This window comes from Equus przewalskii, chromosome 13 (genome assembly GCF_037783145.1).
Source record: "Equus przewalskii isolate Varuska chromosome 13, EquPr2, whole genome shotgun sequence".
NCBI classification, from domain to species: domain Eukaryota; kingdom Metazoa; phylum Chordata; class Mammalia; order Perissodactyla; family Equidae; genus Equus; species Equus przewalskii.
The window spans coordinates 59,322,192-59,335,632 of NC_091843.1; the positions used below are offsets into that span (position 1 = coordinate 59,322,192).

Sequence of the window (13,441 nt, forward strand, 5' to 3'; positions counted from 1 at the left end):
CTTCTCGGGGCATCCGGGTTCGAGACGGGGGCGTGGCTGGGGCGGGGTCAGCCCACCCTCCCCCCCCCCCCCCCCCAGCCCCGAAGAGCTTAGTGACTTCCAATTGGCTGCGAGCGGCAGTGGCTTGACGTCCATTGGCTGCTGCCGCCTGCGGCCTCGGCGGCTTAGAGGCTGAGAGCTCTCTAACTTGTCAGTGTCGCGGAAAGCCGGGAGTCTAGTGCCGGCCGGCGAGCCTCAGCTCCGTACTCTCCTTGCGACTCCTCAGGTAGCCGGGGGTGGAAGCACGGTAGTGAGGCGACCTGGAGGGAGGGCGACAGGGACGTTTGGGGCCGGCCTGGTGCGTTTTCCCGGAGCTGTGCCCGGCAGCGGGGTGAGGGAGGCTGCCGTGGAGGTCGGGGATGGCGGACGCTGGCGTCTGGGCGGGTGTGGACCTCACAGGTGAGAGAGAAAACTGGGGCGAGGGGAGGGGAGTGGAAGGGGCGAGCTGGAAGGGTCTCGGGGCTTGCACCTCGGCTCTCTGCACCGCTCACCAATTTGCGGACTTGCACTCTGCTTAGGCTCAGTTACGTGGGAAGGGGTGGTAAAAACCTCGCTTCTAGGGCTTTGGTGAAGATTCACTGAGATCGCGGTCTGTGAAGGGCACAGTACTTTCCGGTTCTTAGGAGATGCCCAGACGACGTAAGGTCCGTCTTAGGCCAAGCTTCGACGGAGATGATGTCGATAAGAGAACGTTTTCTGAGGGCTTACTATTTTCCAAGTTCTGTACTAAATGTATTAACTCGTGTAATTCCTCAATAAATTAGTGTTACTGTTATCCCTAATTGCCAATCAAGGAAGATTACTTGAGATTTTTTTTTTGGTTCAGGAGCCAGGGAAAAATATGACAAATTCAATGTGATGTCAGATTTTTAATGTAAAGGCTTTTCCAGCCTGTGATGAGCTTGCAGCTTTTTACAAAACAGATCTGTAGACTCTGAAGGCGGAAGCCCTGGGTTGAAATTCTGGTTCCATCAGTTATTAGCTGTGATCTTGTGACTTACTCTCCTTGTTGCTACTCTCCCCTCCTGTAAAATAGGGATAATAATAATATCAGCTCTTAAGGTTGTTTATGAGAATTAAATGAAATAATACAATTTAAAGTGGCCCGAAAGACTGATCACATAGTAAATGATCAATAAATGTTAGCTATTATTATTAACAAAGAATTAGAGCCTTAGGACCTTGAACTTTAACTTGGACTCAAAGCTGTGATATCATTAGAATTTAATATTGCCTTAAGTGTTGTAAAAAGTCTCAACATTGTTGTAAAGCTTGTCCTAAAATAAGCTGAAGTGAGCACTGAAACTGAGGAGCATTAGTCACATTGCAGAAGTAGCTTCATGTTGGGTTTCTGCTACTGCCAGTCTCAAAAAACGAGAAACTACTGTACTTGACTGAGTTGGAAAAACTAAATTACCAATTCAAGATTGATTGGAAATCAAGCATATGCTGAAATTTTTATGTTAGGTAAAAATATAATTTAATTTCAAGGCCTTGGTTTGCACATCTTGGGGAAAATCTATGACATGTTAAATTGAAGCTATTCACATAAATGAAACTCATATCAATTGGTTAATGGAAGGTTAAACAATTCTGATATGAGCTTCTTTAACAAGTGAATTCTGACTTACTCATACTACGTAAATACAATGAATTTTTATGGCATTCACTTTTTATTAGAGGTTAAAATGTTTATTATGTTCCGTATTTAAAATAGAACCTATGGCCATTTCACTGTGTCATATATTTGACAAAAATTGGAGTTTTATTGGTTAAAGAGTATGGTCCTGATAGATGGCCTCAAGAAAATTTTTACCTTGGGAAGGCTAGCTTCTCTATGATGGCAGCCACTGTCTCATTAGTGGTTACTTCAAAAACGTGGACATAGAAAACATGAACAAAAAAGTTAGTTTAAGTGAGGAAAAAATGATGGTGGACATTACTCAGGATTTGGCCATAGACCTGTCAAGAGTATCTAATGTTTCATGCGGAGCTGTTAGATTCTGATATGGTTAAGTGGTACCTGCTCTCTCTGACACATAAGTGATGGAGTTGGAGAGTTTCCTGTTATAAGGTCATAAAGTCAAGAAAGGAAATAAAAGAATTAGAGGGAGTTCAGAATGGATTTAAAGCGTTTTCCTGACATTCTCCGAGGATGATTGCAGTAGAGGATATTGTATACTTTCCTCAATTAATGTAAATGCCCTGTTATATTAGGAGAGTGCCAAGACCTTGATAACCCCAATACTGCCTCCCCTGCCTCCCACCCCATTCTGGAATATATTTCAGGAGATGTTCTGTCATACTAGCCCACATACAGATATCAGTTTAGACAGTAACCATCATTCCCTTTTGGACGTAATCTTGATGGAAAAAATCCATGCAAGAATTAATTGCCTGGTTAAATAAATACTTCATGGAGCTAAAAGAGGTCTTTCCGAGTTTATAGTTACTTTGTTCTCTTACTTTCCCGCCTCCTCTTCCACCGCTCCTAAAGAGGCTCATTAATAGGATTTTTTTTTTTTAATTTACTAAACTCCAAGCTCACAACCAAGGGTTTTTCTTTCTTTCTTTCTTTTTTCTTTTTCTTTTTTTTGGTGAGGAAGATTGGCCCTCAGCTAGCATCTGTTGCCAATTTTCCCTTTTTTTTTTCTTCTCCCCAAAGCCCCAGTACATAGTTCTATATCCTAGTTGTAAGTCATTCTAATTCTTCTATGTAGGATGCCTCCACAGCATGGCTTGATGAGAGATATGTAGGTCCATGCCCAGGATCCAAACCAGGGAACCCGCGGCCACTGAAGCAGAACCCATGAACTAAACCACTTGGCCACGGGGCCAACCCCCTAATAGGAATTTTTAATGTTTTAGTTTTTGTTGTTGTTGCTGCAGGTCAAAGTTTATTTAAAGGGTGGAATAAGTCAACTTTGAGAATAAAAACTGGATTACATCCATTTCTACTGTCCTAGGACCTGATATATACCAGATGCTTGGTCAATAAAATAGTAGCTTCCTTGAGAAATTGTTGTTTCATTATGGTGATGGAAGTTTAGTCATTCAGAAGCTCAAGGATGATTGGTCTAAGTGGACGCGGCTTGGATATCTTGAGGTCTTCCATAAGTGAGATGAGTAGCTCACTGTCCACAGATTTTTCCGTTTTTTATTCACTGGGTTGCTACTGCATGCTAGACATGAGGAGTATAACATTGAACAAGTCACATTTCCTGCCCCCAAAGATTTTAGAGTTAAATGGGAGAAGATGAGAACAGAATAATGACAGTACAGAGTTGCTGTGAGAAAACACTGGAGAAGACGCTAACCTCGTCTTTAGGGGAGTCCGGGAAAGAAGAGTAGAAATTAGGCACTGAAGCTCAGCCAGACCCTAGCAGGACCCATAAGCCATATTAAGGAGTTTGGATTATGCTAATCAGGAGGAGTGAATGATTACTCAGGTAAGCACCTTAAAGATTCAGATTCTCATCTTTATAGGTAGTTTTTATTGCTTGCTTTTTGTGTGCTGTATTTGCACAAAGATAATGTCTATGACAATCATTGTTTTCCATTTCATCTTTGATTTCTATCAAAGAGTTTTGAAAAAAATACTCTTATCTCCCAACCACAGGAACCTGGGAGGTGACCTTTGGGTTTAAAGAATATTGTTTAATCATAATGATCCCAGTAATACATAAATTTAAATTTCCTTTGCAAGTCCTCTCTAGGAACTTGTGCTTGTTTACAACATACCCTTGAATGTGGTCATTGAACTGGCTATCAAATTGGCAGTGTCTTGAGTGGAAATGGGATAAATTCCTCACTGGCAGGCTTTTTGAAAGAGCTCGTCCACTTTTAGTTGTTGGGTAGGAGCTATACTTACACATTTTGCTTCACTTACGTAGATCCTAAATTCTATATTCTTGAATTTTCTATATATACTTTCCCATGTTCCTGAAGGGATATTATACCCCAAAATAGGCCATTTTGGAATAAGGATTATTTTGAGCTGAAGTCAGTTAATAAGGAGCAATGAAGAAAGAGCTATTTTTCCTCCCACTATCTGCATAAAAGTAGGACATAACTTTCCCTTTGTGAAGGTCTTCCCTCTTCCCTCTCCTATACCAGAAGAAGAACAACTCTTATCACTGGAGACTGAAAATTGGCACCAAGATGGTTTGCACAAGCAAACTTTACTAAAATAACCCTTATCTTCTATTAGTTTCCTCCCGTACATTTACCTTCCCATAATTTACCATCCCTAGAAGCCCAAATCCTGTTTCCTTTGTCTTGTCACTTCTCCGCAGTTTATCACCCTTTGTTAAAATGGTGTATATGCCCCTGGGTCTCACTGCTTCTTTGAGTCTTGGCTTCTTTTCTAAGAAGGCCTTTGTGCATGTAAAAATTAAAATAATAGCATCAAATAAAGTTTGTGTACCTTTTCTCCTATTAATCTACCTTTTGTCAGTTTAATCCGCAGGTCCCAGATACAGAACATAAGAGAGTAGAGGAAAAGCTTTTTTTCCTTTTCTGCAGTTCTATATCATTTTAATGTTTATCATTTTTAATGGCTTATGTGCTCTGTTTTATGCTATTTAAATGTTCGCTACAGCATTGATTTATTTCTGTCACCTTTAGTTTTTAGATCAATGGTTCTCAACCCTGGCTGGATAACAGAATGATCAGTGAGGCTTTTTAAAGGACCTAGATTTCTGGGGCCTACCCTAGAACAGACCCAATGAATCAGGCTATCTGGTAGGGGCCTGAAAGCTAGCATGTAAAACCAGTGTCAAAAAAACCCAGAAGCAGACAGAAGTTAAAGTGGTAAAGGCAGGTCTTATTCAAGAACTACTGTGATAGAAGAAAAGAAACCTCAGTATAGAACTGGGCTCCATTCTGAATACAACAAGGACAAGTGGGCATTTCTAGCCAAGGAGCAGGGTAGGTGTCACTGGATGGAAAATTACTAAAAGGAAACGTTAGAGGTAAGGGAGATTCTGGACTTGATAGGATTCTTGCTGAAGGCAGGCCAGGGTGATAAGATCGAGGGGAGGAAGAGGAATTTTGAGGGTGAGGGATTTTCGCTAAACTGACCCAGCAGGATTCTTGCAAAAACTGGACTAAGGGGGCCAAGGACAAGTCTAAGAGTTAGGCCTAGTCTCCAAGAGGACTCAGAGGGGCCTGATAAGGAGTCTTTGTCCACAGCAACAAGTGCTACAAAATATAACAAAGGTGACTCTGATGATGCATCTGTAGTTGAGAATTGTCACCTTCCTCTCATAGAGGTTTGAGGCTTGATATTTCATTTAGTTCTTTTCTTGATTCTCCCTCTAGTAGTAACTTGATGATTCTGTAAACGGGCAGCTTTGCCCCAAAAGCCTTTTGTCCTCTAGCCTTTTACTAGAGAGCACCATGGCACCAAAAGGAGACAAAGTTAAGACCAAATAGTTCTTGTTTTGAAGCAAACACACTTCAACAGATATTAAAGGCCTATTGTGCTCCAGGCAGTGTTCTCGTTGGTGGGGATATAGTGCTGAATAAGGCAGACAAGGGCCCCTGCTCTATTAGTTGGGAGTGTGATGGTGAAAGAGTAGAATACACCAATATATAAACAAGTTAATTTCAGATAGTGATAGCACTATGAAGAAAATAAAAGAAAGGTATAATAGTGACTTACGGAAGGCTATATTAATGACAGGATGTTTATACATTGTTATCAGTCATGCTCAGGTTTGGGATCTAGTAATCCAGGCCGAGAAATAGCAAGTACACAGCCCCAAAGTCAGTGACAAGCTTGGCCTATTCAAGGGACAGAAAAAAAACCAGTAGGACAAGAACAGTGTAGGCAATGGGATGTGGTGGTGTGAATAGGAATCTCTGACAGTCATGCGTCACTTACTGATGGGGACACATTCTGAGAAATGCATCTTAGGCGATTTTGTCATTGTGCAAACATCATAGAGTACACTTACACAAACCTAGATGGTATAGCCTACTACACACCTAGGCTATATGGTATAACCTATTGTTCCTAGGCTACAAACCTGTACAGCATGTTTCTGTACTGAATAGTGCAGGCTATTGTAACACAATGGTAAGTATTGTTATCTAAATGTATGTAACACATATGTAAAAAAGATACAGTAAAAATATGGTATAAAAGATAAAAAATTGTACACCTGTGTAGGGTACTTACCATGAATGGAGCTTGCAAGACTGGAAGTTGTTCTGGATGAGTGAGTGAGGGTGGTGAGTGAATGTGAAGGCCTAGGACATTTTTGTACACTACTGCTGACTTACAAACACTGTACACTTCAGTTACATTAAATTTATAAAAACTTTCTTTTTTCAGTAATAAATTAACCTTAGTTTACTGTAACTTTTTGGTTTATAAACTTTATGGGGGCTGGCCCAGTGGCTGAGTGGTTAAGTTCGCGCGCTCCGCCTTGGCGGCCCAGGGTTTTGCTGATTCGGATCCTGGACGTGGACCAAGCACCACTCGTCAGGCCATGTGCTACGTCCCACATAGCACAACCAGAAAGACCTGCAACTAGAATATGCAACTATGTACTGGGGGGCTTTTGGGAGAAGGAAAAAAAAAGATTGGCAACAGATGTTAGCTGAGGTGGCAATCTTTAAAAAAAAACTATGATTTTTTTAAACTTTGACTCTTTGTAATAACGCTTAGCTTAAGACACAAACACATTGTGCAGCTGTACAAAAATATTTTCTTTCTTTATATCCTTATTCTCAAAGCTTTTTCTATTTTTAAATTTTTAAATTTTTTTTAATTTTTAAACTTTTTTAAAAACTAAGACACACGCACATTAGCCTAGGCCTACACAGAGTCAGGATCATCAATATCACTGTTTTCCACCTCCAGATCTTGTCCTACTGGAAGGTCTTCAGAGGTAATAACATGCATAGAGATGTCATCTCCTATGATAACACTGCCTTCTTCTGGAATACCTCCTTAAGGACCTGAAGGTTTCTTTACACCAGCATAACCACAAACAATGTGTTGAACTGCGATGTTACAACCTAGGCAATAGGAATTTTTCAGCTCCATTATAATGTTATGGGATCACTGACGTATATGCAGGTTTGTTGTTGACTGAAACGTCGTGGTGCATGCCTGTAATTCATTTTAAGGGTGAGTCCAAGGCATTTGACCTTGAGCAACTGCTCAATTACTGTTTTAATAGTAAATTGTTAAGCTGAGGAAGACTGATGCAAATTGAGGGGAACCTGGGGAAGCAAAAGATGCCCATTAGGCATGAGCTCTAAGTAGGCTTCTGGATCTGGGACTTTGAAGCAGTGCCTCTCTCCCTGCCTCCTGCTCTCCCTGTGTCTTTTCACATGTCAGCCTCAGGATAGCCACATTTCTTGCATGCTTGCATGTTGATCAGAAGCTCCTGGAGCAATTATTCTAAAAGAAACCTGCAGAAGCTGCATGGACTTTCCAGCCTAACCTTGGAAGTCATGCGGAGTCACAACCTCCACCTTTTGATGGGAAGTGTATCAAACAATTTGCAACAATGCTTTAAAACCGTCACATTACAGAATCCAAATTATAGTAAGTTTATTATCTTTCAAGGTTAATAATCATTTCGCTTTGAAAATATTGTTGGTTAGTAGCTTATCTTTGAAATTATTAATGATATAGTACTTTTCTTTGTGTAGTTAAAATTATTGCCTTAAAATTGTAAACTATTTATTTATGCTGTACTGGTGGTTCTAAAAGTCTTCCTATGACTTCCTCACATAGATACCTCACTGAATCCTATCACACTTCATCAAATGAAATAAAATATTGAAGACAGTAGAGTTCTTCAAACTTTTGAAACTGTTCAGAGTTCTATAGCTCTATCCTTAAAGGATGTAAGAAGAGATTTCCAGTTGTGGTTGTCATTTGTTCACTAGAATGAGTCCTAAACCTGTGGGATGGTGAAATAAAATTTTCAATAGCTGAAGCTCTAAGGACTTTTTAAAAAGTTTATGCCTTGTGTATTTTTGTATTTTGAAAACAGCATTTTTTTCTTTAATTTGTCTGGAATTTTATAATTTATTCCTTTCTATTAGGTTTTATTAGGGAAAGTAGGATTGAATTTTATTTTAATGTGAGTGATTTTAAGAACTCAAAATGTGGGATTCTCATCCCTGACTATGTATTACTCACCTTGGGAGCTGTTAGAAAAATACCTATGCCCAGGTCCTGCTCCCAGGGATTCAGATTAGTTGATTTGGGGTGGAGTCCAGCTCCAGGTATAGGTAACTTTTACAGCTCTCCAGTTGATTCTGTTATGAAACCAGTTTGAGACCCGCTGGTCTATTGCATCAAACTGTGGTGTTTGCTGATGCTAATCTTGGTCTCTGTAACAGGAAAAAGAAATGGAAGGCCTGCCTGATGCTGCTGCTTTTGCAACTAAACTTAAAAATACTCTGATCCAGTACCATAGCATTGAAGATGATAAGTGGAGAGTTGTTAAGAAAACGGTAAATTACTTAAATTACTTATATTTGGGGTATATTTTCTCTCTAATGAATTGGTTGATGACTTTCAAAATGGTATGGAAAAATATGGATCATATTTTAGATGGATGTGCAGGAGAGAGAATTGTGCTAATCAAGGTAGTGGTTTAACATCTCACAAGGAAGAAACATGGTAATCCTGCATTGCTTTCATTAGTTCTTTAGATATTGGACATGAAAGTAGACTCATGGCAACCAGAGCCTAATGAGTAGCCTCTTAAGTCAACAAATAAAATATGTCATTGTCAATTTAAGGAAGTAATTGATAGTTTGGAATAGTTTCAGATATTTCAACAAGCCTGAGAGGATGGCCAGTTAGTGTTCTTTTTTACCAATATGACTTGCCCAAACTATCACATGGCTGAGTGTTGACAGAGCCAACCCTAGAACTCAGGACACTTCCAGTCAAGTGCTCTAGCTGTTCTGATATTCAGAATTTCTTGGAAAATGATCAGAAAAAAAAAGTAGGGACTAATTCAAGATAACACTGTTAATAGATGTGAATAGTTTTTAAAAAAAGATAAGAGCAAGTTCAGAAGGAAATATTTAGTATTCCTAATATCTTAGTCTAAGTGTGTCAGTAATGGTAAATGTCTAAGATTGGAATGAGGCAAATAATAATGGCCAATAAAATAGTGTCATTACTGAATCTTCACAGTGTTTGGATCTCATTAAACTCCTGAAAAATCTTTTTTGGAGGTCTGTAATTTAAGTAAGATGTAAAGAATTTTAGGATACAGAAGAAATTAAAATATACATCATTTGATGGTATAAATGACTTATGTATCTCTTTGAATATTTATTTGTTTTATTTTAATGCAAAGACTAATGCTCTAGACTAATGAAATTGTCAGTTTTATATGCAAGGTTACACAAATGTAATTATCACCATATTCTGTTTTTATTGTTTTAGAAAGATGTAACAATTTGGAGAAAGCCTTCAGAAGAATTTAATGGACATCTGTAAGTAAATTCTTGTAATTTTTTGCAGCTCTTAAGACGTTGCTAAACTTCATATATATATAATATATATATATCACTAAATGACCATTGCCAATAGAATTTGTTTTTTTCTTTTAAGATTTTAAACTTTATGAGAAGCAAATCAGTTTATGAATTGAAAGCCTTTTTTTTGAATTTTAAGTAATTTTATTGGGATTATAATGGTTTATAACCTTATGTAATTTTCGGTGTACATTATTGTTGATCAGTTCCTGAATACACTTCATCATACTTACCCCCAGTAGTCTAATTTTTATCCATCACCATACATATGTGCCCCTTTGTCCTTTTTGCCCACCCCCCAACCTCCTTCCCCTCTGGTAACCACTGATCTGTTCTCTTCAGCCATGTATTTCTTATCTTCCACATATGAGTGAAATCATGCAGTATTTGTCTTTCTCTGGTTTATTTCACTTATCCTGCCTTCCACGTCCATCCATGTTGTTGCAAATGGGACAATTTTGTCCTTTTTTATGGCTGAGTAGTATTCCATTATCTATGTATACCACATCTTCTTTATCCATTCATGTGTAGAAGGGCACTTGGGTTGCTTCCACATCCTGGCTATTGTGAATAAAACCATAAAACTCCTAGAAGACAATAAAGGCAGTACACTCTTTGACATTAGTATTAGCAGCATCTTTTCAAATACCATGTCTACTCGGGCAAGGGAAACAAAAGAAAAAGTTAACAAGTGGAACTACATCAGACTAAAAAGCTTCTGCAAAGCAAAGGAAACCATGAACAAAATGGAAAGACAACCCACCAACTGGGAGAAAATATTCGCAAATCATTTATCAGACAACGGGTTGATCTCCAAAATATATGAAGAACTCAGACAACTGAACAAAAAGAAAACAAAAAACTCTATCAAAAAATAGGCAGAGGACATGAACAGACATTTTCCCAAGGAAGATATACAGATGTCCAACAGACACATGAAATGATGCTCAACATCACTAATTATTAGAGAAATGAGAAATATCACCTTACATGGGTCAGAGTGAAAGCCTTTAAAATGTCCATCTCCCTCTGGACTGAGTTGGTGGTGAGGGGATCATAAATAATGATACCAAGTGGCTGGTGAAATTTTAATTTCTTAGTGTGGTATACAAGACACTTCCAGTATTCTTCTACATTTACTCAGTGATATAGCATACTTTATGAATTTATCTTGAAGAAATCATCAGAAAGACAATAGTTCACTACTTGTCTCTTCCACCACAGCATTACTTATAAAATTAAAAAAAACAGTTGAATAATCCATAGTTGGAAATGATTAAATTGTGAAGCATATGTGACATTTTACAGTCTTTAAAAACTATGTTTTCAAATATTATTTAAAAACATAAAAAAATGCTCAAGAAATAATGTAAGGTGAATAAAACAGAATGCTAAACTGTAGCACAATTATGGGTTGACTTTATACATTTTTATATATTTTTTTAAACACCAAATATACATGTCCATATGGTGGTTTTATGAATGATTTTTATTTCCGTTTTTTGATATTTGCATATAGTTGAACATGAATTATGCCTTTAATCAGAAAAATATTGTTTTTTAAAGCCACTGGAGACAATTGCCTTGTGTAATTGGAATGAAATTTCACATTCTTGGGACTCAGTCCTTTTTAAAATGAAACTGCTGGCCCCACTTACTATATCCAGAATGTTCTGAAGTATAATACCAAAATTAGCATTTCCAGAAAGATGAGCTGTACGATATTTATGACAAGGACAAGGAAACTAGAGTTGCATTAAGCATTATGAGGAAGTGTGGAAGGTAACCCTTTAGATGGTAATTCCCAGTGGGGGTTGAAAGTGTAAAAAATGCCACCGGAGCACTATGCTTGGTGATCTGAAAGGACTTCATAGAGGAGCCAATATCTGAGCTGAGCCTTAAAGGAAGAACAGGTATTTCTTAGGGAATGAAGGACTGATTCACATCCCAGGTAAAGGGAATTGCACCTATTACATAAACACAGATGGAAACACTTTAGGAAGTTTGTTTAGGAAAGTAGAAGTTGTGTTTGTATAGTTGGAGCATAAAGTGTGGGGGTTGGGAGAGCATACGTCTGAAGGGCTTTTGAATTCTAAACTAAGGGATTCAGTGTTGCACTTTCCCTCTGCTCAACCCCCACTCCACCTTCTAGGTCCTCAAAGGGTTTTGAATCTACTCTAATTACACTGTGAAACGTGGAAATAAGCATGGATAGTTTAGAGAAAAGCTTTTACCCTGGAAGTCCATGGCTGGCTGCTTGAAGTTCCCCTAAGATTATACGTAAAATTTTGTCAATGTGTATATTCCTGGGAAGAAATCTGTGGCCTTTTACAGATTCTTAAAAAAGATATGTGATTGAAAGAGCTGGAAACTGAGGCAGTGCTGAGTTGGACACAGAGTACCCAAACTAAAGACATAGCACGGGAATTGAAAAGGGCGAATGAAGGTGAAAGAGATTTAATGATAGTGATGGTGGTGGTGGTGGTGATGATGATGATGGCAATGGCAATGGCAATGATAACTAACATTTCTTGGGAACTGGATATTGCTCTAAGTACATTTAGGAAATCATCTTGATAAAACATGATAGCTTATTAGTCTGACTATTGGAATGGGGTTAAGAGAAAAAGAAGAGTCAAAGTTGAATCCTAGATTTCTAATTTGGATGACTAGGTTAATTTGTATTACCCACACATGTACACTCTCCACCCCAAGTTAGAAAACACAGAAGGTAAGAGCAGATTTTGCATGGGGGATATAATGTAAGTTTTATATAGCTTGAGATGTTTACAAAATGGTAAAACAGCTTCAGATGCTTTAAACAAACAAGCAAAAAGGATCCCCAAAAATGTTACTGGTAGAGTTAAAGACAATCCATCTTTCATTTCTTCTCTTTTCTTTTCTCCCTAGAGGTTACTATTTTGAAGTTGTGTGTATTACTCCTGGTTCATACTTTGACCACATGTGTGTGTGTTTTCTTTAGTAATTTGCTTTTAATTTTTTCCATTGAATATTGTAGTTTCAAGATTTAGGCACGTTGTTAGATGTAGATCTATTCTTTTACTTCTATATGAGTATACCACAGTGTGTTTATCTGTCTGTAAATTTGCCTACTGACGAATTTTTAGGTTGTTGTCGGTTCTTCCCTATAAAGTGCAGTGTTATAGTAAACTTCTTGTTATATGTCTCTTTCTACACACTTGTGTGATTTTCTCTGGGTATGTACCTGGGTCTTAGGGATATACATCATCTAGCTTTACTAGACATTGCCAAACTGCTCTGTGAAGTGCTGGGAGCAGTTTGAGAGTTCTCATTACTTTCCATTCAATACTTGTTATCAAGTTTTTAATCTCTGCCAATCTCAGGGGTGTGAGATAGTATCTTGTTAGTATTTACTTGATGATGAGTGAAGTTGAGCATCCTTTCTAAATTTATTGACATTTCAAGCCAATCTTAACATGTCCTTTGCCCATCTTTTCTTTAGATTGTCTGTTTTTTCTCATTGGTTTATAGGAATTAATTATATATCCTCTATAATAATTATATGTCTGTTTATATGTGCTGCACATATCTTCTTACAGTCTGTGGCTGGTTTTTATTTTGTTATTTGTGATATGCAAGTTCTGAATTTTAACCATCTTGTATTATTTGTGGTTTTATGTGTTTTATGCATTCAGGAAATCTCCCTGTATCCTGAGGTCACAAAGTTGATAACATATATTTTTCTCAAAGTTTTACATTTCACTCTATCTGGAATTTACTGTTTTGAATTGTGTGAAGTAGGGATTCAGTTTTTATGTTCCCTATTAGGATAGCTATTGAATCCAAACACCATTTATGGAATAGTACACTCTCTCCCCACTGATAGGTAAAGCCA

General features: G+C 38.0%; 1 protein-coding gene across 11 annotated transcripts in view; it reads left to right on the forward strand.

Moving 5' to 3' along the window:
* Window positions 1-15: 15 nt before the first annotated feature.
* Window positions 16-13,441, forward strand: part of STARD4 (StAR related lipid transfer domain containing 4) — a 69,995-nt gene continuing 56,569 nt past the window's right edge. For 7 of the 11 annotated variants that reach the window (XR_011525646.1, XR_011525645.1, XR_011525644.1 and 4 more), the window contains exons 1-3: window positions 92-265; window positions 8,410-8,523; window positions 9,473-9,522. Coding sequence is in view for 7 of the 11 variants with exons in the window: in XM_070571311.1 (XP_070427412.1) it covers window positions 8,419-8,523; window positions 9,473-9,522 (155 nt within the window). In the remaining 4 variants the exon portion in view is untranslated. Of the gene's footprint in view, window positions 439-7,324; window positions 7,604-8,409; window positions 8,524-9,472; window positions 9,523-13,441 lie in introns of those variants that run through there. The other 4 variants (XM_008518809.2, XM_008518810.2, XM_070571314.1 and 1 more) reach the window with 4 other exon arrangements.